Source organism: Anabrus simplex, chromosome 2 (assembly GCF_040414725.1).
Source record: "Anabrus simplex isolate iqAnaSimp1 chromosome 2, ASM4041472v1, whole genome shotgun sequence".
NCBI classification, from domain to species: domain Eukaryota; kingdom Metazoa; phylum Arthropoda; class Insecta; order Orthoptera; family Tettigoniidae; genus Anabrus; species Anabrus simplex.
In genome coordinates, this window is record NC_090266.1 from 440,105,427 (window position 1) to 440,132,742 (window position 27,316).

Here is a 27,316-nt window from a genome sequence, read left to right on the forward strand (position 1 = left end):
AAATGCAGTCCATTAGTATTCATATCCATGTTTTGAAGAATGTGGTACCAGTTTGGAAAAAGCCCAAAAAATTAAATACCAGGTTGGATGTACGTAATTAAAGCAGGAGAACAACGGCAAGTGTTAAGGATCTACGTTCCACCTGTATTGTTCAGTACTGTAGGGTATTGAATTATGAAGTAGTGGAGATAGCGCAGTAAGCTTGCAGTTGTTTTCATTGCTATCGTGCATTCTAACGGGGAATTGGATTCCCGAGCCAAAGTGTCCTTGCATTACTATTTTCCAGGTCAACTTTGCTGTAAAGCATTTAAAGAATAGTAGCCTCGAAATTTCTTATGTATATTCTCTAGGAGGGCATAAAAATGTAGAAAATGATAACTGGTCTTGTCAACAAAACGAAAATGTTCTTAATGAAAATGTGAATGGTAAGTGAAGTATGAACAATATAGGCGACACTGTACCTACCATCGGGTTTCATTTGTTGGGTCGTGTGAGACAAATATATCAGAGTAAGGTACCCATGTGTTTTAAGACCATGGCAATAGATGGTAAGAGAAGAAGAGATAGATCAGGGATGTGTGTTTTAGGCTTGTTTATTAATGATCTCAATATAAGGAGAATGAATAGCAAAGGCATAATTATTTAAAAATTAAAACAAGATGTATGCATTTATGTACGTTTGTTTGTATGATTTATACAAGAATAAATTCCTAGTTACGTTAAATTCCGATTAAAGGACATCTCGTTCGTTACAAACCAAGAGTGTATTAGGTTACGTGACAGAATGTTTCCCAGAAATTATAGATGAACAGTTGTAATCCAAACTACGATGATTATAAATTGACAATAATTGAAATTAAGGGAGAGGTCTATCATTTAAATTCTCTCCATATGCATTTAAGCAAGACCTTCGGGTACTTATCGCTGATGCCCGCAGGAATATGGTTAAGTCCAGAAAACAGGTTTTAATTCAAGGGAAAGTTTTCGGAAGTATCCTCTTCAGGTCATGTTACTGGGGTGAATGTCTTTTAATTCTGATTTTGCGGTAGCCATATTTGTATAAATGTAGTACATGTTTATTCGCCTACCTAAGTCATTGTTATCTTAACGAAAGTAACAAAGGAAAATTCTTTCTCCTGCATTTGAGAGAATTTTATATAATCATAGTTGTATGCTTTCTGTTTCCAGGTTGTCCTTCACACGGAACTAGAGAGAAAGTTGCCACGATTTCTCCTAGAAAAGGTGGATAAAATGGAGTGGATAGAATATCCCAATGATAACAAAGGAAAGCTCGGATTTTTTGATGCCGTTTTACGCAAATGGTTCTGCAATCCATTTTCAGAAGAAGGTAATTTATTTAGAGAGTAAGAAATTGAAGTGAAGAATTTTCTCGTGTATTAATCTCCAACTGCGCCGTTTCTTGTGGTTTCTTAATGGATTGCCTAAGTGAAATGACTGTTACATTACTCAACATAACAAATGGGTAAATTGTTTCACATGACAAGTTAACTCAAGCCATAACCATACGACCACACTTTCTGAAAAATTAAATATTCACACAAGAATAACCAGTCACGGGCGGCCGCAAGGGGAGAGGTGGCAACCACGTTTTAAGGCCGTAAGAAAACCGTTTTCGAGATATTGGTACCACATTGCCACCGCTCTACAGTCAATGTACTGGAAAGCAGATGTTAAGAGACTCACGAACAACTTTCGCTTGGGCATGACCAAAATATGGCTTCCAATTGAGATAGCTAGAAATAAAATTCAGGAAACTCAATCGTCAAAAGTTACCAGTGTTTCGCGCAGAGTGCGGCATTGAGTTTCCTGAATTTTATTTCTAGCTATCTCAATCGGAAGCCATATTTTGGTCATGCTAGCCCGGGAGGGCAATACAGCAAGCGGAGATGCAATTCTCCCCTAGTACGTCGGCACTGCATTGTGCTTATCACATGTATGGCTTGCAGTGGTGTCGCTACCGGCGTGCTAGCCGGCCAGTGTCTTGGAAAAGGTGCGGTATCCAACTGATGAGCCCATGCCGCACTCTGGGCGAAGCACTGGTAACTTTTGGCGATTGAGTTTCCTGAATTTTATTTCTTTCGCTGATGCAGTTTGCGTAAGACATGCAGAAATATTTGCTTTGCTCACTGTCAGTTGTATCATTTACAGTAATGCGATGAGATGTTCTTCTGCTTGCTGCTGCCTCATTTACAGCAATAAGATCAGACGTGCTTCTGCGTTCTCTCAGACAGCTTTACACTATACATTAAACTAACTTTTATTCGTCATTCCCAATTTTTCTTATTTTTGATATCCACTTTCTATCGTTTATTCTTAGTATTTTCCACCTTCCCAGATTCATTTTGGTCACAATGTTATAATTGATCTAACAGGCTTTCCTAGAGTTCAGATACTGTAGTTATTTACACTTTACGGTAGTCCCTGTTAATCATAGCTGACCTTTCCTTATCTTACCTTATCTTTTCCACTCATAGAAAAGCACAGGCGAGCTTTTGCGTGCAGATGTCTCATTTACAATAGTACGATCGGACGTGTTTCTGCCTTCTATCATGCAACTTCATAGCTCTATAGCATAACCGTGGTATAACAAATTTCTTTTCACCTTGTCCAAACCATTCAACAAGATCTTCAAGTCCTCTGCAGACTCAGACAAAATAACAATATCATCAGAAAAATCTCAGTTTTAATTTCCTTTCCCTGAACTGTGATTCCCCTTCTCCTTCCCACAACTTCCCGTCAATATTTTACATCCTTTCCATATCACCTTACAAAATTAGGAGGCTGGCTGCCTAATATTATACCTTATTGTGCTTCAGATCAGATGTAGTCAGTTTTGCTTCGTGTGTTAATACATTTATCCGGAAGCCAAATTGATCTTTCTCCAACATCGCTACAACTTTTCTGTTCTTGATTCAGCAAATCATATCTCTTCAAATTTTATGCAGATGAATGGTTTGTGATGCGAGATACTATCTTCAAATTCTAGGTTGTGAACCACGGGCAACGGCTTAGTAGCCGAGTAAGTGGTCATGAGCGTGGAGATACCAGTTGCTATACAATAGATGTGGGCATCTCGGACATATTCCGAGTCATAGACCTCATTGTGCTCAGGCAGTTACGACTACACAATCCACCGGTGGACCCTAACCAGTTAGAGGGGAGATTCTCATTGGGACTGTGTGTAAGATAGCTTCCTGCTCCGTAGTATCTACCGAGCTTAGAACGTTTTAAGCAAGCCTCAGACATATGGGAGTAACGGTGTCTCACTTCGATTTGAAAGGTTAGGGTCTACTTGGAAACAGCTTGGCGAACGGAATAGTATTCGATGGGATCTATCAGTATTAACGAGGCTTGTGGAGGAAAGAAAGTGGAACTGATAGATTCAGCAAAGGTGATGAATCTGGATGAGTTAAGATGTTATGATATTGGAGTAAGGTGAGATTATGACGAGATTATAAAGTTACCTGAACTCGTGTTAATAAGGGAATGGCACAGCGTAGTGTAGGACTGATTATTAGGACTACTATTGCACACACAAAGTATATGTTAGGTGCGTAATGGAGCGAATTATTTGGGTAGCTTGATATTTGATTAACTGAAAGAATATGGACAAGAATTATCTCAGTATACTCAATTTGTGAAGGGTGCTGATGAGGATGAGTTTAACAAGTTTTATGAAGCACTGAGTGTCATCGTAGTCAGGGTCAACAGCAGGGATAAGGTAGTACTAATAGGCGATTTCAGTTCTAGAGCTGGAAATAGAACTGAAGGATACGAGAAGGTGATTGATAAATGTGGAGATGATGTAGAAGCTAAAAATAATGGCGACCGTTTACTGGAATTCTGTGGTAGTATAGGATTCACACATGAGAATTCGTTCTTCAATCATGAGGCTATTCGCCGCTACATTTAGCAGGGTATGGGAACCGAGTCTGTATTATACTATGGCATAACAGATTTTGAATTAAGAAAATCTGTTAGTAATGTGCGGGTATTACGAGGATTGTTTGATGATACATACCACTATATGATCTCTAGTGAACTATGTACCTCTAGGCCTAGGATAGAGAAAGTGAAATGAGTGAAATCTGTCTACGGACGAATAATTGTTCAAAATCTCCAGGACGAGGACATTAGGCAGAAGTACATCCATATGATTAGTGAAAGGTTTCAAAGAACAGACAGTAAGCAGGTTCAGGATACAGAAATAAAATGGGTTGCATACAGTGATGCTGTATCAGAAACACCAAGGGGATGTCCAGGAACTACTGCGCGTAAAGGTGGGAAGAAGAACGAACATCTTGGTGGAATGATGAAGTGAAGACAGTTTGTAAATGTAAAAAAGAATGTTTACAAGAAATTTATCCAAAAGTGGAGTGATGCAGGCAGAAAATTTTACGTAGATGAAAGAAACAGAGCGAAACATGTAATTACTGAATGCAAGAGGTTGTGGGAAGATTTCAGTAATACGCTGGAAAGGCCCAGTCAAGCGGCAAAGAATCCTTTCTGGACAGTAATAATGAATCATAGAAATGCAGAGAAAATGAAAATGAGTATTGTTTCTGGTAAATCAGTTGAACTGATAATAGATCCCGCGGATTCACTGAACAAGTGGCAGGAATACTTAGAACTTTATTCTCAGACAGGAAATATTTTTGTTGACTTGACGAACAATAGAACTCGTAGGGGAGAAGATAATTACGTTAGTGAAATTACGCTTTAGGAAGTGGAAAGGATTGTAAAGAGACTCAACTGTTAAAAACAGCAGGAATAGATAAAATTAAATCTGAACTGTTGAAATATAGTGGGAAGGTAGGTATGAAATGCCTTAAGGGAGTAATAATGTTAGCATGGAATGTTAGTAAGGTAAATTTTGATTGGACGCAAGCAATAATTGCAACTGTGTATTAGCAAGGGAACAGACGGATTACAACAACCATCAAAACATTTCATTGATCAGTATATCAGGCAATGTGTTCACTGGAATTTTGGAAGAGAGGATGCAATCAGTGGCTGAGAGTAAGTTGGATGAAAAGCAGTGTTGTTTCAGGCCAGTGACGGGCTGTCAGGATCTGATCTTTAGTATGCGGTAGATAATTGATGAGCATACTGGGGGATTATGGGACTAAGGGTAAATAATAGAAAGCATTCGAAGGCACTTATGTTGAAAATAGGGCTGCAATAAAAATTAATGTTAGAATGATTTATTGGTTGAAGTTCCTTACAGGTGTTAGACAATGCTGTAATTGTTCACCTTTATTGTTCATACATGGATCGTCTACTGAAAGGTATAAAGTGGAGGAGAGCGATTCAGTTAGGCGCGAATGTAGTAAGTAGTTTGCCTTATGCCGACGACTTGGTCTTAATGGCAGGCTGTGCTGAATGCCTGCAATATAATTATTGGAGCTGGGAAGTAGGTGCCTTGAGTATGATATGCTAACTAGCCTTTTCAAGCGTAAAGTGATGTCAGGAGGAAAAAATGAAAAGACAATTGAATGTCAGGTTGGGAATACAAAACTGGGACAAGTATTTACGATACTTAATCTCCGAGGATGGTAGTATAGTAAGTGAGATTGTGTCATGGTGCTGTAAAACTAATGCCGTGAGCTTGCAGTTGCGATCAACAGTATTCCGTAAGAAAGGAGTCAGCTACTCAAAATATCCTGTTCATGAGTCAGACGTAACTGATTTTAAAGTTGCAAGAATTATCGGTGTTATAATTATGTGAAAAAATTGGAGAAGGGTACTCAGAATGAGAAGATAAAGGCTTGAATGAACTCGTTTAATGAACTCATTAACCGGCCCCGGTGATGGGTTAATGCAAGGCGAATGGAAGAATATAGATTACCTATGAGAATAATGGACTCAGCCATGGATGGTAAGTCGATGATGGTGTGGCACAGTTTCAAATGTTTTAAATAAAAGGGGTATAGAACTAAACGAGGCCACAGAGCTTTCTATGAATATAGGACTGTGGCGGCATTTAGTACATTCACAGAGACTGGCAGGCTAAACTTTAAAACGCAGAACAGTCTATATTGACGATCCATGTATGTAGGCCTATATCTGTTACATATGTAAGATATGGAACAGATATGTAGGAACAAGTTATTAAATAATTTTAACACATAAATGATGAGGGACACTGAACTAGATTATTTCATATCCAGCTAGGGGCATCAAGGGCCAACACACGAACTAACTTGAAGAAGCTAGGCTGTGTATTTTCGTGGATAAGTGGGGATTGAGACGGAGAGTATATTGCGTAAGCCGAAGAAAGAAAACAAATACAAATTACGCTTTATAGTAGAAGTTAGTTCCCAGAAATATAATCCGTATTGCCTGTCACCTATTAGTTCTGAAATATGAAAGTTTATAGTTCATGATTTTAATTCATTACAGATGATCATGATGAAATAGACGATTATATTCTCTGACAATCCCTTGAAAAATGACAGCAGTTGACCTATACCGAAGAATTAACAAAACAATGTATTGCACCCTACACATATTCGGCATATGGGTGAAGTATATTATTCAAATTATGATTTTCGTGTGCAATCGTTTTATTTTTTCGAATGAGTACCGAAATTGCCCAGGAAACTAATACATTCAGATGTGAATGACAAGAGCATAAATACTGCTTCTGGGATTTGAGGGCTGACCAGCTTCTCAGCATTTTGTGGGAAAATAACTCATTTGCTAGCCTTCTTTCAGGGAAGTCGATAGGGTCCATAATAAACTATGGAATTTCCTTTCCATCGTGTGTGCGTGTGATTACTGGCTGTCATTCTACCTTATTTGTGCGCTTGGGCTTTCGCGATTATGCCTGGATGGTTAACGCATTTAATCATGTGCCAAGTGTGCTGAAATCAATCCTGAACCAGCTGGATAAAATTTAAGACCTCTTAAATGCGACAGACTGTTATCAATCGATTTGCTCCTGTGTAAGTGTGTTCGTTCCTTGGGCGTCCTTGTGACTTGCGGGTCCCTCTTAAAATTGATACTTCTCAAATAAATATTAAATGCCTAGCATTATCTAACTTTAAATACTTGTAAATACGTAAAGGACTAGCTGAAGTACCCGGCGTTGACGTAACAGTTACTTAGCATATGCATGATTATATTTTTGTCAACGCCTCATGTTGTCCCCCAGATTCTGAGGCACATAAGTGAGCATGCCTTTTCCTATCAGCGGCTTGTCGCAACATACTCGCTTCCTTGATCTCTGTGCCCTATGCAGTTTCGTTTCATACTATTTTGTATTATTGATGATCTTTATTTGATCTCTTCCTGTCGGAATAGAAGAAAGCCAAGTACCGGGTTAATTAAAAAAATATAATGATAGTTGTATTTACAAAGTCTTTAAAACGTTGCCGGAAATATCTCCATAGCAACTCTCTTTACAGTCAATAAAGTTAGTTACCGGCACTTGGACTTAATCTTTCACACAACGGCCACTGACATTTCATTTACATTTTGCTGTAACGGAGAAAGGGATAGAACCTGAAAACTAGCTTATTAACCGACCGTAACAGTGATACATCGATTTTTATACTTTGCCCCTTCTGGAGCACCCCATCCTCCTGAAAAGTTATGAAAAATTTATAGCTAAGATCAGAATCGACCTTACTCTAAAATGAAATACCAGGTTTCATTACAATACAGCCATTGTTTTTCCCATGATGCTGTGACAGACACAGACAAATAATAAAGTGAACTCGATATAGGTGATTGCAATGACGTCATTATTATAGTCAGAATACAATATCAACAGACCGGACTGGAATGTCACGTTTAAAAGCAATGCTATCATATAAAATGCTCGAACAAATGAAAAACGGCAAATTTTCTCACATTTCACCAAAAGTACTTACTACGCTGGCGATAAACAATACCATGTTCCAGAGTAGAAATGACCCTGTCACAGATACCATTGAACCTTGATTTCCCATTTCCGTTATGTTTGCACACTAACCATTCCTATCAGAGCCTCATACCAGAGATCGAATAGCTGTGTCATCTACCAATGTCCGGCTCCATGGCTAAGTGGTTAGCGTGCTGGCCTTTGGTCACAGGGGTCCCGGGTTCGATTCCCGGCACGGTCGGGAATTTTAACCTTAATTCGCTGGCACGGGGGCTGGGTGTACGTGTCGTCTTCATTATCTTTTCATCCTCATCACGACGCGCAGGTCGCCTACAGGTGTCAAATCAAAAGACCTGCATCTGGCGCGCCGAACTTGTCCTCGGACACTCTCGGCACTAAAAGCCATGCGTCATTTCATCTACCAGTAGTTAACAGAACATGCATGAATCAGTGGAATGGCATGCTAAAAAAGGAAACTTCCTGATTCCCTGTTCTACTTGCCACGCAACAGTCATCCCATCTATCGGAGATCAGTGGCATCAGGGGAGATAAAGCACATTACTGCAAACAATAGTCAACGTATGTTATTGTTGATCAGTTTTATGGGATTTCGATGTTGTAGACCTTCACTTCTAGTTTTCTTCCGACTGGGATATTAGGTCATCCAATGTGAAGGAATCTTACTTCCCCTTTCATGACTTTCCTTCACAACTTTTTCTCATTTCGATAGTTATCTTTACTATTTTCCTTGCCGACATGCACTAATGGGCCGCGATTTTTCACCTTACGACAATCATGACAAAAATATCACCATAATCAGTTAACACGACGGAACAACATTTCCATGTTAGCAATGTTAGTTGTTGACGTGGAATAAGAAAGAAATGTCTAAATTAACACTATCTCTGCTTCATTGGTTGTAAGGTAAAACCGTATAAGACATAAACGATCGGGAAACTGTATTCTCTAATTTTCTTCTTATTTAGTATTTATAGGACCAATTATAACATCGATATTTGACATTTTAAGGCTTAAATAAAATTATTTATATCCTAGACTACGTTGCCTTATTTCCCGTCCTTATCTGCCGATTTTCATTATATTCTGTTCAGCCATTTTCACGTGGCTCGGCGTTGATACCGACTAAACAACAAAAATCTAAGTATATGAATACCTCTCGTATCATAGCCAAGCTAAACCAAACCCATAGCGCAACAGCTCCACAGGGCCTTGGCCTACCAAGCGACCGATGCTCAGCGCGAAGGCCTGCAGTTTAAGAGCTGTTGTGTTGTCAGAACGACGAATCCTCTCGACCTTTATTCTTGGCTTTCTAGACCGGGCTTATCATAGCCGGTACGGTAAAACTGTACGAGGTTAAGGGATAGTCAATTGTATTATCTATAACTTCTGTTATGTAGTGTTTATAGACAGGACCAATAACACCACATATATTTGGGAATTACATTTTAGGACTTCCCCTAAACTATCGTTTCACCCCGTATGAATTTAATTATAATAGCCTAGGCCAGGGATGGCGAACCTTTTCCAACTAGTGTGGCATTTTAAGTCCGGTTTATTATTTTCAACTGTCTACTGTGCCACTTGTTATTTTCATTTGGAATGGCTACGACCAGCCACCAACACCCCCCCCCCCCCCATCCCGCCGCGACTTTCACCCCTTTTCGAAGTTATGTTTCATAATATGTTATTACAAATATATTGTAAAATAATACATATTATTGCATGTTTCTTACCGTCCGACTCGTTAGCTGAATGGAGAGCATACTGGCCTTCGGTTCAGAGGGCCCCGGTTTCGATTCCCGGTCAGGTCGGGGATTTTAGTCGCTTCTGATTAATTCTTCCGACCTGGGTACTGGGTGTTTGTGATTGTCCCAACACTTTCCTCTTCAAATTCAGACAACACACTGCACTATCAATCATTACAGAAACACGCAATAGTGATTACATCCCTCCATGTAGGGTTGGTATCAGGAAGGGCATCCGGCCGTAAAACACCGCCAAATACACATCTGCGACGCAGTTCGCACCCACGACCGTACAGGTGTGGGAAAAGGAAGATTACATGTTCCGTACCGGTAGTCGGATTTTGTAAATACCGCAAAAATACATTTTCCAACATGTCAATTCTAAGAATTCCTTAAATTATTTTTGTTTAAATATAACAAGCGCCCATTGTAACACACCTCGTCATTGAGTATTATTGGATATAGAAATCAAAAATACCAATATTGCCAAAGGACCTTAAGTGAAGTGTCGATCTCAACTTTAGTGAGAAATTCGTTGCTGAATCTTAGTAGCCATATCATTTATGTTAGGTTCAAATCTTGATGTCTTCAATAGCACACAAGAAACACTTAGGTCTGAACCAAGATGATTTCTAACTGTTAACTTCACAACGTTCATTGCATAAAATAGCTGCTCGCAAGCGTACGATGACCCAAACAAAGTATGTAGCGCTGTAGCAAGTTTCTTCATGGCCGAAACCTTTGTAGGAGGCTGTTTCAGTGTTCAAGTATTAAGTATTCCGGCTCTTGGAAACAGTATTCACCATCAAGAGCACACTCGATTTTCAGCAACTCTTCACCAATTTGTAGGAATTAGTTCACCGTTGTATTGCTTTCTTGAAATTCAGTCAACTCCATTTCTAAACTGTCAGTATCCAACCACTCAAAAATGGACCTTAATATCACTCATTTGTGCAATATGAGGTTTAGAAATGAAGTGCGACAAATTCTCCAAATTTCGAAATTGGGATAATCTCTTGGCAACTATTTGTCTTACAAAATTCGAAACAATAAACAGTTACACAGTAAGAATTACGCGACGCTGGCAACCACACACAAGCCAAACTTCGCTAATTGACTGATGTAGGTGAGCGAATGGCGCGTGGGCAACATGTGACATTATCTCACTTGACTTTCGGACATATCAGTGTTGCAGTGTTGCCATAATGCATGTCCAAATGCAACTAGAATTTAGATTTTCGGTATTTATTTCTTAAACCTGAAACACTATAACTATACGATGCATGAAATGTGTATAGTCTATAGTACAAGACGTTCATAAAAACGTTAATATGTGCACGTGGTGTGCCACGAAAATCGTGTTCGCATAAGTTAGCCATCCCTGGCCTAGGCTGTAGTGCCATTTTCCCAAATTTTCATGCCAATTTTCATTAAATTCTGTTCATTCATGCTCTCGTGATGAACGTAGTTAGAGACAGGCAGACAGACAGACAGACAGACAGACAGACAGACAGACAGACAGACAGACAGACAGACGGAAGATTAAGAATTGCATTTCCCTCTTACTCTGGACGCGATCGACATAGAAATACCACATTTTAAATTCTGAGCCTAACACAGACAAAACTCTTATTATGTACAGTATACCGGGTGGTACAGCTACCCCTATTTTTTCCCGAATATATGCAACCAGCTAGGACGTAAATGCCTCTTAGTCCCATCTTGCGCAACACCTTACAGCAATGTTATGTGCAGTTAACCCGATGTAGACTTCTCCGAACAATGGAAAAATGGTACAAGAGGCAGTAAGTGATGTCCATCTCAAAAACACTGTACCATTTTATGTAGAGCGGTGTCCAATACTCTACTAATTTTTACGCAATGTTACTATACTGTACAAACCATAAACACGCCTATAGCTGTCGGTAGAGAATTGCGCACCTGATTGGTCCAAGAGGCCATTTTCTTTTGATAGAAAGGGCGGTCGTGGTATCATAGAAAACGTGATAGGGTAAGACCAATTACAGACATGTCAATGCACCACCATTTTGTACAGTCTCATCACATCGAAATTGATAGAAACGTGTTTTGCACTGTAGTTTATAATCTGTGGCACGCAAATTCTCTACAGCAGATGTGATAGCTTACGCCATGTAATTACTACCGTTAGAGCGATCAAAAAAGGCATAAAACGGGACCATAAGGCTGTAACTCATCAGTAACTTGTCGAAGCGGGAACTTCCGCTCTCCTCGTGAATACAGAGTTACAAGGATGAAGCTTGTACGTTGCAAATAGCTGCGCGGAATTACGTATTGAAGACGTACCTCGATAGGTTACTTGAAGCAGGAAGGGTTCCAACCATTCTTGAGTCATGCATTTTTTAATGTCATTTCGTATTCGCCTAGGCATCGTTTACGAAGACCTTTCTGAAGTCTCCGATATTCTTATACGGAAGTTATAATAAACAGGTATCATAAATATCGCCACATACGCACCGATTGTGAATACCACATGAAACATAACGCTGGACTCATTCAACCAAGTAACGCGTAGGAAATGGTTGCAACTATCTGGGCGTAAGAGAGACGCGATTCTTTAGTTCACTGTCGTGTTTGCACATTCGAGATCAGAACTTTTAACATCAACGATCAGTATCGAAGCGATAGCCTAGGTAATTCCATTAGTACAGAGCTACGAGACCAATTCTTTGTCGCCTGCAGTGGCTACATGGCACCAGTCGCAGCGAGCATACGATATGTTAGCAGGCATTTAGAGTTCAAATCTAGTTACGAGCTTTTCAATTTTATTTTTATATTATACCTGTAAGGCCATTCGTAATAAATATTTAACGTTCTTAAGTCTCAAAAGTAATTTGCCACCTTTACAAAGAAAGCATACATCATCATCATCATCATCATCTGTTTACCCTCCAGGTTCGGCTTTTCCCTCGGACTCAGCGAGGGATCCCACCTCTACCGCCTCAAGGGCAGTGTCCTGGAGCTTCAGACTCTTGGTCGGGGGATACAACTGGGGGGTATGACCAGTACCTCGCCCAGGCGGCCTCACCTGCTCTGGTGAACAGGGGCCTTGTAGGCGGATGGGAAGATTGGAAGGGATAGGCAAGGATGAGGGAAGGAAGCGGCCGTGGCCTTAAGTTAGGTACCATCCCGGCATTCGCCTGGAGGTGAAGTGGGAAACCACGGAAAACCAATTCGAGGATGGCTGAGGTGGGAATCGAACCCACCTCTACTCAGTTGACCTCCCGAGGCTGAGTGGACCCCGTTCCAGCCCTCGTACCACTTACCAAATGTCGTGGCAGAGCCGGGAATCGAACCCGGACCTCCGGGGTTGGCAGCTAATCACGCTAACCACTACACCACAGAGGCAGACTGAAAGCATACATACGAAAGGAATAATAACATGCGACTTCCATATGGCAAACGACTACAGGGAATGAAGCGCAGTGCACGTGTTGTCAACATTCTGACCCACCCATTCAACCAACCAACTGCGCACGTTCGACTCGAAGACCAACTAACAGCGGTCTACACTTCATACGTAGGGCACATGAAACAGCATATCGTAATCCTAGCAGCAACGTGTGAGCACGTACTGTACGGTTAGCACGAAAGCAAACATTATGTATTCACGGGATGATTATGTGAATATGGTACTACTTTATGGAGAAGCAAGGCAAAATGCACGGGAAGCCAGACGCTTGTATCAAGAACGATTTCCTGGACGAAGGCTGCCAACTGCAGATACATTTCGACGTGTTGAAAGACGGTTGCGTGCAACGGGGTCATTTCTTTCATTACCCCCCGTTCGGGATGCTCCAGTGACGTCTGGAAATAACGACGAAGCTGTTCAAAATGCAATTGCATACAACCCGCACACAAGCTCACGGGCCATAGGAAATGAACTGAACATCAGTCATGTATCTGTACTGCGAATATTGCACCGCCATAAATTCCACCCTTTCCATCAACAGCTGCACCAGGAACTTCACGGAGATGACTTTCCAAAACGGATAGAATTTTCGCAATGGATATTACAAAGAGTTGAAGCTGATGCGAATTTATTAATGGACATTCTCTTTAGTGATGAATCCAGATTTCACAACAACGGAACTGTTAATCGTCACAACTTCCATTACTGGAGCGTTGAAAATACTCACTGGATCAGGGGAGCTCGATTTCAGGTACAATGGGGCGTCAACGTGTGGTGCGGGATACTAGGTGACAAGATACCTGGACCGTATTTCTTCGAAGGAAACCTCACGGGACGATGCTATCTAGAGTTTCTTTGTGAGTACCTCCCACTCTTATTGGAGGATGTGCCCTTTATGACATGGTTACGGATGTGGTTCCAGCAGGATGGAGCTCCCCCACACTGGTCGTTGGCAGTACGGAACCACTTGCATAGGACATATCCTGGACGATGGATTGGACGAGGGGGTCCGGTCACATGGCCGGCTAGATCACCTGACCTTACTCCACTCGACTTTTTCCTCTGGGGTTATTTAAAGGAAAGAGTCTATGAGCAGGAGCCTGAGAGCCCGAATCATTTACGGCGGCTCATCACGGAAGCCTGCAGGCAGATTCCACCACATATGTTGCAGCAAGCAAGAATATCTCTCCTCCACCGTGCTCAGATGTGCATTAACGAAGCAGGTGGTCATTTTGAACATTTGCTTCATTAATCGAATGGCCATGCATAAGCCCATTGCACCGCTGTCGGTACAATCTCACCTTATTGCAAATAGCTCTTTTAAGAGCTCCTTAAAAAACAAACATAGCTGAGTACCTGCAATATGAGAACTGATCATGATTTAGATTTGTCGTCAACAACACGACTCTCAACAACGCAATAAAAATACTCGTCGTACACAGGACTCGCACCGCCTACTAACGAACACCGGTACTCTCCTCTAAGTTTTAGCATGCTCAGCTATCACGGGTTGCTGTTTAGCGCTGTTGTGTTGCTGCTACTTCTAGTCATTCATCAATAATATTCTCTGTACAGGATGTTTCTGCGACACATAATTTTCACGATTCTTTACCATCAATCGGTATTTTACCATTAATGCTGATTTGCTTGACACGAATAAACGAATTATGGAAAGCGTTGTAAGAGCAGACATTATAGTGAGTAGTCAAGGTCAATACTTTTAGGTTCGACTATAATCTGCGGGTTGCATAAAACTGCGTGAATAGGGGCAGCTGTACCACCCGGTATACTGCTCACAAAAGAAAACATATCAAACTTTTGGTCGGCTGCAATATTTTGTGTTCCTTTATTTCGGAGACGTAGATTATACAGAACCAAAACATGTTTATTTATTTGTGCAGAAACCAAAAGTGAACAAAGAATACACACACGTTTACGATTGATTGTCCCAAACAGACACAGTGACACAAAACCGAAAGTCGCTGCACTTGAATGCAACTAAAAAGAGACTGAAACTTACAGTTAATACTTGACAGTGCTCTGTGTTTCCAGCTCCGGCTCGTAGCACAGCAGCAAACCGACGTGATATGCTTCTGTTAAACTTCCGGATTGCCTCTTGGGGTTGGCTCCCCACCTTCAAATAATGGTGCTGTCAGCTCGTGGAGTGTGCGGGGTTGCTGTGGGCGATTCTGGATACGCCTACCAAATTGATCCCACAGATGCTCAGTACAATTAAGGTCGGGGCTACATGTGGGCCAGTCTATTACTTGAATTCCAGCAGCTGAAAGGAAGTCTCTGGTGGCCCTAGCAGAATTTTCAGTGGCTCCCTCATGCAATAACGTGAAATGTTGCCCAACATTGTCTGCGATCGATAGTGCATGGTTCTCCAGAACCCCTTCGATATAGCGCACAGCTGTCAATCGCCCTTGAATGACTACGAGATCACTTTTCTGGTTCAAAGAATTTCCTCCCCAAACCATCTGCCACTGTAAGTGACTGTTTCCTGCATATTGCAAGGCAAATTTCGTTTTCCTTGACATTGCCAGACACGAATACGACCATCTGACCCAGAAAGCTGGAATCTGGATTCATCGGCAAAGAGTACTGGAGTACAGTGTCGGATCTGCCAGTTGACATTTTGTTGTGCTAACTGCAGATGGCATCTTCGGTGAAGAGGGGTCAATCGGGCCACTTTAAGCAGTCTCCGGGAATTGAGCTTACCTTTCCTTAGTCTATTGCGAACTGACTGTGTACTGGTGACAGTCCAATGTGAATTAATTAGCTCACCTCATAGATTGCTGGTTGTACTGCGGCGACTTCTGAGGGCCTGTAAAGTAAGAAAGAGGTCCTCAGCTGGCGTTGTGTTCCGTTTTCTCCCTGAATCAGGTCACCGTTTGACATTTTGTAGCTCTTGATATCGCTACCACAACCTGCAGATGACCGATTGGGACACTCCGAGACGCTCTGCCACGTAACGCTGCGTGCGACCTTCCCGCAAGAAGGTTACTGCAAACATGACCTTTGTGATGGTAAATGCCTTCCAATCACTTGTGCTCTATCCTGCATGTGCTGCTTACCAATACGACAGCTCACACAGCACTGACGGACCATGCCGCACGTCACGAATCACTCCTGTTTGGGGTGCGGTCACATAGATAACTGCTACGACTGGAGGGTTATGTACTTGGCTTCAATATTACACCACATTAATGCCACCATGGGATAGAAATAACACTGCAGAGTACCATGGATGTGAAGCAGCATGTGTGTACGCTAGTTCATACCAAAGTTGTGATACGTCTTTTTTGTGAGCAGTGTATTTATTGACGCAAAAATTTTAAGGCTTGAAATTACATGCGTGCCAGTCATATAATTATTCTTAGGCAATTCATGAGTAACTATATGGAATGTTATCTACGCATTACTTCCGTCACAATCCAAAGGTATCTATTTTCTAATAATTAATGCTAGTTTCTCTCCCATATTGATAGTTCGTGTTTAGTCTGTGTGTGAGGAATTCACAACTGACTGATAAAAGAGCGCTTTCATTGCCCATAATAACCTTATACATTACATGCACAGTGATAGTAGAACACTTTACTTTCTAGTATTTGAGTGCATTCCATATTCAGAAGAAATAACGGTAGCAATTTGTGGACGTTTAAGTGTACTTACGGGGAGAATTTTCTCGATTATCCATGTAGTAGTTTATATGTAAACCGTGATTTAATTTTTTAGGAGTTTTAAAAATCAAATTCCTTTTTCTTGATGGACAGTGAAATATGAAACCATGCCGAAGCACAAAATTACATGCTGTCAAAATAGTTTTATTTTTGACATATCAGTCTCAACACCTTCAATAAATTAGAATTCATTCTTTTTGCAGGTTTAGAAATGGTATTTGAGAATAATGAAGACTTTGTAACGGAAGAACTTAGCAAACAAAAGAGACGCTTGAAGGAAATATCATCTGCACTGGAGACACAACACCTGTTGCTGCGATTGATTGTACAGGTAATAACTTGAATAATATTGTTAATTGAATGTAATAATTGATTTTGAATGTATGTATGTATGTATGTATGTATGTATGTATGTATGTATGTATTGTACCAGAAACGCTGGTCAAGCATCAGTGTTGGAGTATTCCAAACTTAAAATACGCGCCGCTCGCCAACAGAGCAGCCGGCTACAGCGGGCATGTGGCGAGTGGCGTAGGAGCCAGCTACAACTCGCCAAGGCTAAGATGCGTCATCCACAGAACCTTCCAAGCCTTCTACCACAAACAACTTGTATATGAATTAGGATACGAATATAATAATATCACCGTACAAACCATTTTAACATCTCCAATACCACTAAGTTTCATTAAAATCCACCTCGGATTAAGGAAGATATTGAGAGAAATGAAACAGCTTCAATCTCCGCGATTTTGATATAAAAGAGAAGCGAGAATTCGACACGACACAGTCGGAAAGGTTGGCTGATGGAAGTTGGTGCTACGACGTGATATTACGGAACCGATATCTACAGTCTCAACTCTGCCAAATTACGGTGAGAAGAACTTTAAAACATTTTAATATTAATTGCGGACTTAGTCGTAAAATAGAGAAGTGCGATACTTTAAATATTTCAAAGTGATTGAAATATTTCTGTAGATAGCGAACTTAGAATCTCGAACAGTGCATTATGATTTGTATTTTCTCAAGTGGAACTGGAATGTTAGGAAAGATTAAAACTTTACGTGTGAATTAACATGTAATTTCACGGTATCTTTAAATGAATCTAGGACTCTCAGTGAACGGAACAAATTTTCACGATCAAATCATGATAAAGTCTTACCAGTGTTTTCTTCGTGTTAGAACATGAACGTGACAGTGAGTGAACGGGACTAATTTTATTCCTGTATTAATAGTCTAACAGTGCTACTTCTTGCCATATGCCTACATAACAGTGCGTGCGAACGGAACAAATTTCACATGTAAAGCATTTAACTTCTTCTACGAAAGTGAAATAACTGCCATTCATAGTGTCGTAGCAGTGTAGAATAAACTTTGTAAAGACACGCAAACCAATAGTAAAGCAGTAGGTCTCTACAAATATTTGCGCTATACTCTTCGAAAATTAAAAGCTTAAGTGAACTATTTGCTCCGTGTGAACAATATCATTATTTGTGCCAATTGTCACGTACGTTACGAAGAATGCGGGTTCGATTCTATTGACATTCGTTGGAATGAAAGTTAATATCCTTATTTTCTCAAATGACCAGATAATTTGACTTAAAGAAACATTTGTCTTCGATTTCATTAACATTCGACACGGCACCTTTGCATTTATTTTCTTATCCTTTCATGGGAATGATTAAAGTGAGTTCAGAAATTAAACCTCATACTAATACGTCCAGTATGTCCAAGGGCTTAAATGCGTGCGTTCACGCTATCTTCCGAGTGAGTGATCTCGGCAAACCTAACTCCTAGACCTTCAAGATCTTCAAGGTTTACAAGAATTTCTAGAACTTCAGGAATTTCCAGAGCTTCCCTCGTTGGAGTGTACCTGGTCCCATGGTGCCGAGAGCTGATCCATGGTGAGGACGAGGGGAGTAGCAGAGCAAAGGGATACATCGCCAACCGCAGGTCGGAGAAAAGTCACGCTCAACCCATCTCCTACTGTACTGAGGTGACATGAATTTGACTTTTGACTTTTAACAAACAGTTTATGCAAGTGCCGGCACTTCATTCAAAGCAAAATCTCTCACTCTATGTACCCATAACATGCTCCTTAAGCTATAAAGTTTTATAAAGTTTCTGGTACAGCATGTATGTATGTATGTATGTATGTATGTATGTATGTATGTATGTATGTATGTATGTATGTATGTATGTATGTATGTATGTATGTATGTATGTATAATTTGGCTGATAGGTAATTCAACTGACTTCGTTTTCACTTTAAGATTACTTAGCCTGAATCTTCCCATGCAATTTAATATGTTGCCTATGAAGATTTCGTCCAATTATATCTTAGTTTCCCCTTTTCTGTTCATTAATTTCCAAAATGTTTCAAAAATGAAACACAGTTTTACTCTGATGTGACAAGACGATGATAGTAATGAATATGATGTTTGTGTAGAGTATAAATAATGATATTTAAATATTATAATTTATTATTTGTAGAAAATGGAAATCAAGACAGAAGCAGACGACGTGGATGAAGGTGTTTCTCCAAATGAACTTCGTCCACTCTTGGGAATTGCTAATAAATGGACATCACCACGTGTTCGCAAGAAGCTCAGAACCGCCCTCAGTTTCTCCAAGAGTAACAGTACTTAGATCTGAGAAGCAAACAACTGTAAAGTAGAGAGTAATTTACTAAGCAGTTTATTAATTTCGTGTATGATGAATTGTCACAGTTTATGATATATACCCATTGATGGTAAACGAATAAGCGAGTGTAGTGGATAGTAACGGGCTAAAATATGAATGTGAGATTTTTAATTATTCAGATGTTATTACGTGTTTGATGGATGTCTTATTTCTCGTTAAGTGATGTGGCTTGAACTGTGTTTTAATATGTAATGAGCCTTAAAATCACCACGGCGTATACTGGTAGATTACAACTAGTAGTGGATAGACAATACCTTCCACTGAGCACGAATTACTTTTCAAATCATAAGTCAAAAGTAAATTATACGATTGCGATGTCAGAGTGGAACTGAGAAAATTTAATATATAAATAGTTCTTGAGCAGCAGGTTCTGTATTTCACATATGTGTTTACACGCTGATCTGTCCTCAGTTTACTTTGCAATCGATAAAGGACGTGTCAAACAAATAAAGTCGGATTAATGCAACTTACTTCCAGATATTGTGTAGTTGATATGGTAAAACCTTTATTCGATAATATTTATTTCATAATTCTGATGTCATAAGAGACGTAGCAATGCAATATAATCAAAATCACTGAAATTAATACTATTATCTTGCACATGCAGAGGTTGCATCAAGTATTACCGGATAAAACGAGAAACTTAACAGTATATCTCAAAACGCAGCTATGACACCATAGATATTCCATGAAATGAAGCGTTAAAATAATTATAGTGTTAATAAACATACGTACCGTAAGTAATAGATATCTCAAGTACTTCAAGCTTGAGGAAGAACTGAAATTATATGAAACAGTGCTTTCAAATATTGGTTTAATTACAAAGAAGTGAAATAAATTAAAAGTAACATAAATATAAAGACGAGAATAGCAATGATAGAAACCTGTGATTTTCCATGTAGACACCAATATAATGGAAATACCAAGTCTGGTATTCGCAAGAAGGTCTTCCAACATAATAAGTCTGAAGTTACATTGACAGAATTCATCGACGGATTAAACGAGGAATAGTTTTGGTAGCAATTTCCTTTTAAACCTCACGATACTTCCAAGATTTAGTTCACTCACTATATGTCTGAGAGTTCATTCCATAGTAATTACTTTCCTTGTACTGTATTTTGTTTAATAACATTTTCATTATATTCTTTTCCATAATGTATTTCTTAAATATAGGTGAATGGTTAGTAATTGACCCGGAATGAGAATTAATATTATAATTTAATCACTGTTACTGAAATTTAGTTCTTATGATGTGATTTTTTACACCTCATATTTAATCTATGATGCTACTTCAGTGGAAAAATACATTACTTTTCCTTTAGAAAGACAGCTGTGGCCCGAATTTCCAGCAGATAACACTAATGAAAAGTTAAATTTTAACTTGCACTCTTGATGTTATTCCCATTGATAGAAATGATTTTTTTTTGCAATGAGGTCCATGAATCCCAGGGAAATACACTGCAATCATTGCCTGATACAAACTTAAGGTACAGACAGGTAAAATGATATAAGAAACCACAATCCATGTTGTGTATACACATATCAAGAAACATTGTACCATAAAATAAGTTCCGGTTCCAAATTAATAATTATAACCTTCACAACTTTCGTCAATGGCAGTATTTTCAAATTGTTTACCTCCATAGCTACGAATGTATTGTATGTGAAATTTGCCAGGTTCTTGAAGCGACTTCAGTGCAAATTATTTAATAAGAAATTTATATCCAAAGACACCGTGTATAAATAACCGTGACTAGCAGGGTTATTACTACCCCAACTGAAGATATGGCGTGTACTTGTGCGTTTGGAAAATATTAGGCCATCAAGTATATATTATCTTCTTTTATCTATTTTAACCAATTAAATATGACAACAACTTTGATAACATTGCAACATTACAACACATCACCATTGATAAAATAATCCCAAAAGGTAACCATAGTTCACTTTGAACAATTGTGAATATTATATCAAACTCTTTAGGCACTTTCAAAAGTGAAAGTACCAGCGTTTCGCCCCAGTGTGGCACCAAGCTCGTTAGTCGGATTGCCACACATTTCTAGGACGCTGGTGACTGGTGCGACGTTCAGACATTACTGCAAGCCTTGTAGGACAGTGCAATGAGCGTGCACTAAGGGAAGTATATAGCTCCACTTGTATATATAACTTATGACGTCTGGACGGAGCAACAGTCGCCAACATCAAGGAAGGGTGTGGCAATCTAACTAACGTGTCCACTGCCATAACGGAGTGAATCGCTGATAATTTCACGATTTAAAGTGGCAAATGAATTGAATACTTCAATACCATTATTAGTTTGGTAAAAAGTTTTTGGTGGGAAAGTTACTATTACTTAAATAAGATGCATTAGTAGCTGTTTATTTCTAAGCATATTTTTGTATGACTTCCAAGTGGAGAACTGCATTTCAATGAATGAAGGAACATACACTGCACTGTCCTTCAAAATCAGTTTCAGCGATTAGATACATGTTCACATAAATTTTCAGAAAAATATTTACTAATCTGCACATTAAGTAAAATACTCCGGGTCATTTTTAATCTCATTCTAAACTGTCGTTGATATTCAAATGTAAATACAGTCCGAAATTAGTTAAAATACATATAGTTCTAAGAATTACGTGGACGAAAAGTACGATAGTATTATACTACTTTGATTTTCAAATCAGAGGAAAGATACGTTGGGAATTACACTTCTGTTACTGTGAATATAATAATTTTACACTTTGAGAAGTTCATATAAAGCAATAACGTAATATACAAAGTATCTGTTTAAGACTCTCTTGACCGTAACTGTAATTCATGATAAAGATCAGGCACAGTGGTAATGCAAAGGAATTATAAGAGCCTGATTCGTGAAATCTAAGTGAAGCAAGTAAGACATATGAGGAATCATAACATTTTAATTTCCTCAGGAGAAGAAAGATGAAATTAGTTAAAACCATTAATTATACGAGTAAGATAGGAGATAATATAAGAATGAGACTGTTAACGGGACATAAAATGACCATACTGACATCTACATCACGGTGTTACTTATAACTGTCACGGTCTTACAATGCGAATTTCAATTTCATTTTTATGGAAGGTATCTCATTAGGGAAATAGAATTAGCTGCGCCAGCAAAGATTATGCGTCTGAGTGTGCTAGGCAATAACGACATCCCGGTAAGGGAAAATAACGAGGAAGACATATGAGATTATAAATTAGTCTTAACAGGTGTTATATGGGGGGGGGGGCAGATTTTGGGGTTGGACTGTTCATCAAGAATACCTTTGCTCACAAATACTCTCCGATAGGCATCTAAATACGCGAATGATGAGGATAGATTCGGCAGTTGAATGCATTAGGATGAGCAATGTCTTGGTCTATTCACCACGTGAGGTTGCAGATAAGGAGGAAGTTGACAAGTTTTATGAATCGCTGAGTGACATCGTAGTCAGGATCAAGAGCAAGATTTCAATGCAAGAGTTGGAAATCGACCTGAGGAATCTCAGAAAGTGATGGGTGAATGTGTGAAATATATGGAATCAAAGAGGAATGGGCAGCCTTTACTAGACTTCTGTGATAGTATGTGTCTAGCGGTTACGAATGACTTCTTCACCACTATAAATGGGAGGGTTAGATCAACAAATCCATAATAGACTGGATCATAACCGAATTTTAATTCAGGAAATCTATTTGGAGTTAGCGGGTATACCGCGGAATTGTTGATGATACAGACCACTGTCTGAGCTCTAATAAACTAAGCCCTCTGCACCCGGGATAGAGAAAGTGAAATCTACCTGCAGACGAATAAGTGCAGAAAATCTCCAGGACGAGGAAATTAGACAGAATTACATCCATATGATTAGTGAAATGTTCAAACAATCGGTACGCAGGTTCAGGATAGAGAAAGAAAATGAGCTGCATACAGGGAAACAACAAAGGAATGCCTAGGAACTGCTGGTGTAAAGATGGAAAGAAGCGAACAACTTGGTTGAATGATAAAGTGAAGGAATCTTATAAATGTAAAAAGGAGGCTTACCAGAAATGGGTACAAAAATGGACGGAAGCAACACGGAATTGTACGTAGATGAAAGAAAACGAGAGAAACAAATAATTGTTGAAGATTTTGGTAGTAAGCTTCAAAGGCTTGGTCAAGAGGCAAAGAAACCTCTCTGGACAGTAATAAGAAATCGTAGAAAAAGTGGGAAAATTGAACTGCGTAGTGATTTTTGTAAATCTTATGAACTTATAGTATATCCCTGGGATTCACTGAACAGGTGACAGGAATAATTTGGAAATGTTTTCGTAATAAAAGGAAATGTTTCTGTTGACGTAACGAACAATGGACCTCGTGGTGAAGAAGACAATTACGTTAGTGAAATTACGCTTGAGGAAGTGGAAAGGATGGTCAATATACTCCATTGCTATATAGGAGCAGGAATAGATAAAATTAAATCTGAACTGGTGAAATATTGTGGGAATACCTTTCGAATGGACGAAAGCAGAAATTGCATCTTTCTATAAGCAAGGGAACATGAAGGATTGCAACAACCATCAAAGCATTTCATTGATCAGTACATCAGGCAGGGCGTTCACTGACATTTTGGAAGAGTGTGTGCGGTCAGTGGTTGAGAGTAATTTGGCTGAAAACCACTGTGGTTTCATACCACAGAGAGTCGAAATTTTAGTATGCTCCAGCTACGAGAGGAATATACAGTTATGTTTACGTTTCATTGATCTAGAACGTGCGTATGAGAAAGTGCCGAGAGAAAAGATTTTGGTTTTACTAGGGGGTTAAGGGTGGATTAGTAAAAGCAATCAAAGGAATTTGTATTGACAATAGGGCTACAGTGAACGTTAATAGTAAAACTATTTCTTGGTTCAAGGCCCTAACAGGTTTTAGACAAGGCTGTAATATTTCACACTTGTTGTTGATAGTTTACATGGATCAACTATTGAAAGGTAGAATGTTGAGGGAGGCATTCAGTTAAGTTGAAATGTGATAAGCAGTTTGTGTATGCCGATAACTTGGTCTAATTGTCTGAATGTGCATAAAGCCTACAATCTATTATCTTTTAACTTGAATGTAGGTGCAGTAAGTATTATATTCAATTTAGCCTGTCCAATACTACAGTGATGTCAGTTGCGACAAAGCCTAAGAAAAAAATTGAAACAGGCAGATCATGTAAAGTATATAGGCTGTTTATCCTCCCAGGATGGTAGTATAGTGAATGAAACTGAATCGAAGTGCAGCAAATCTAAAGCAGTAAGCTTGCAGTTGCGAGCAACATTATGCTGTGAGAAAGAATTCAGCTCACGGACGAAACTATCTTTACACCTGTCTGTTTTCTAAACGACTTTGTGCTGAACGGGAGTGAAAGCTAGGTGATCCCAGGATATCTTATTTATAAGCATGATGTAAAGGACGTGAAAGTAGAGAGAATTCTTGATACAAATGAGGAGATAAAGGCTATGTTCGCAATGAACTCAATCGACGAAACCGTATGCGTAAATCGACTTCGGAAATGGGGTCACGTGAGACGAATGGAGGAGGTTAGGTTACCTAGGAGAGTAATGGACTTGGTCAAGGAGGGTAATCACATAAATGGGATTGTAAATAAAAGGTACATATCTCTGCACATGGTTATGAGGGTGTTTAGGGGTTGTAGTAAGGATGTAAAGGAGAGTGCATATAAGTCTCTGGTAAGACCCCAACTAGAGTATGGTTCCAGTGTATGGGACCCTCACCAGGATTACCTGATTCAAGAACTGGAAAAAATCCAAAGAAAAGCAGCTCGATTTGTTCTGGGTAATTTCCGACAAAAGAGTAGCGTTACAAAAATGTTGCAATGTTTGGGTTGGGAAGAATTGAGAGAAAGAAGAAGAGCTGCTCGACTAAGTGGTATGTTCCGAGCTGTCAGCGTAGAGATGCCGTGGAATGACATTAGTAGACGAATAAGTTTGAATGGCGTTTATAAAAGTAGGAAAGATCACAATATGAAGATAAAGTTGGAATTCAAGAGGACAAACTGGGGTAAATATTCATTTATAGGAAGGGGAGTTAGGGTTTGGAATAACTTACCAAGGCAGATGTTCAATAAAATTCCAGTTTCTTTGAAATCATTTAGGAAAAGGCTAGGAAAGCAACAGGTAGGGAATCTGCCACCTGGGCGACTGCCCTAAATGCAGATCAGTATTGATTGATTCATTGATAAGAGTATTAGAGGGAGACCAAGACAACGACGATTAGACTGTTTCTAAAAAATTAGAGATGAGTGGTTTGGAACTTGACGTGTCCTCAGAGCTAGTTGCAAGTAGAGGATTGTTGCAGCGTATATTGAATTCACGGGGGCTTGCAGACTGAACGCTGAAAGGTGTAACATCCTATAATGAAGATATATGTATGTATGTATGCACGTATGTGTTCATGCATGTATAAATACGGTATAGGTTAAACCATTAACTGGTACATTTATTTAATGTTATTTGAAATGTCTCCTAGATTCGTTAAGGCATCAGACAGCAGCGGAAAGATGACACCAAATAAATATTTTGAATAACTGTCATCTACCATGGGCCCCAAACGATGTTAAATCTTAAATAGCAATAGGAATTCAGCTGCAAAAACAAATTAGTATTATATAGGGTATTATCCCGGAATGGCTGATTGTGTACATAATAATATAACTTACAGTTATTTAAATCACAGAGGTAAAGAAATCGTCAAATACCCGTGTTCGTCTTAAAAGTAATACTCCACAACAAATATGTTTGAAACAGTTCAACAATCACTTCACGTACAGGCTTCAACAAATTCTGTATATAAATGGCAATAACAAATAGGCACTGCCATTCTAAGGATTGATTTGACACTTATGTAAGAAAAATCCTCAAATGGTGACCATTAGCCATTAATGAGTTCAATCTAAGCATAAATAAACAAGAAATAATGACTCTTTGACAACAACTGTTGTCATCAAAATATAAATCTCTAGGCAAATGCTACGTGGTTGAAAGTACAGGCTCCTACACTTGATAATACAAGGCAAGACAGAAGGCAAGCGTATCGCTCGAAGACTACCTGTCATGGCTTCAAATCATCGAAGACTGGAATGGCACATGCAACACCGACCAACTCTTTAAGTTACCTAAACAAAAGGGTGCTTTTCCAGGGTGATTGCCAACGTCTAACGGACCGGGTACGACACTCGAAGAAGAAGCATCTCAGCAAATTGACCATGGCTAACAAACTTCCTTTCCCTCCACACTCCTTCAACTGAGTCATATGCAAAGCTTTCGATGCACACATTGCTTCCATAAAATCGTGTTGAGAATATCTTGAGTGTAATTTCAAGCAAGATTCTACCGAAGCCAAAGCTGTTTAAATATCACATTGCTAATGAATGCTAATTTGCACTTATCCCAAAGTTCATTTAGTAAATAAAGCAAGCACACATAAATTAGCATTAGGATCATTTCCACTGAAGCGTATATTTATTGTATATTAATGTAGTCCCAAATTTTATCTGCCAAATATTTAGGAAATATTTCATGATTTACCGTCTCTCACATCTATCAACATATTCGATTGCTGATTTCTAAAGTGGATGGTCTTTTGAATTAAATATATGTCTAGAGAAAATCTTCTTAGCTTGCCATTTAAGGAACAATCGAATTTATCTCGGTTATGCTGTAACTAGTTATTCTCTCAACTAACGTGTGCGTCCATTTCACAGTATATATAAACATGAACCAACTGCCAGAACGTCTGAAGACGCTCACACATCGCAAAGAAATAATGTATCTAAACTTATAATGGGAA

The 27,316-nt window shown here is 39.3% G+C and overlaps 1 protein-coding gene across 1 annotated transcript in view; it reads left to right on the forward strand.

Annotated features, from left to right (window-relative positions):
* TrpA1 (Transient receptor potential cation channel A1) overlaps nucleotides 1-19,434 on the forward strand; it is a 139,959-nt gene extending 120,525 nt beyond the window's left edge. Inside the window, exons 20-22 of the mRNA XM_068225998.1 lie at nucleotides 1,189-1,348; nucleotides 16,992-17,119; nucleotides 19,279-19,434. Coding sequence (XP_068082099.1) covers nucleotides 1,189-1,348; nucleotides 16,992-17,119; nucleotides 19,279-19,434 — 444 coding nt within the window. The remainder of the gene's footprint in view (nucleotides 1-1,188; nucleotides 1,349-16,991; nucleotides 17,120-19,278) is intronic.
* Nucleotides 19,435-27,316: the final 7,882 nt, after the last annotated feature.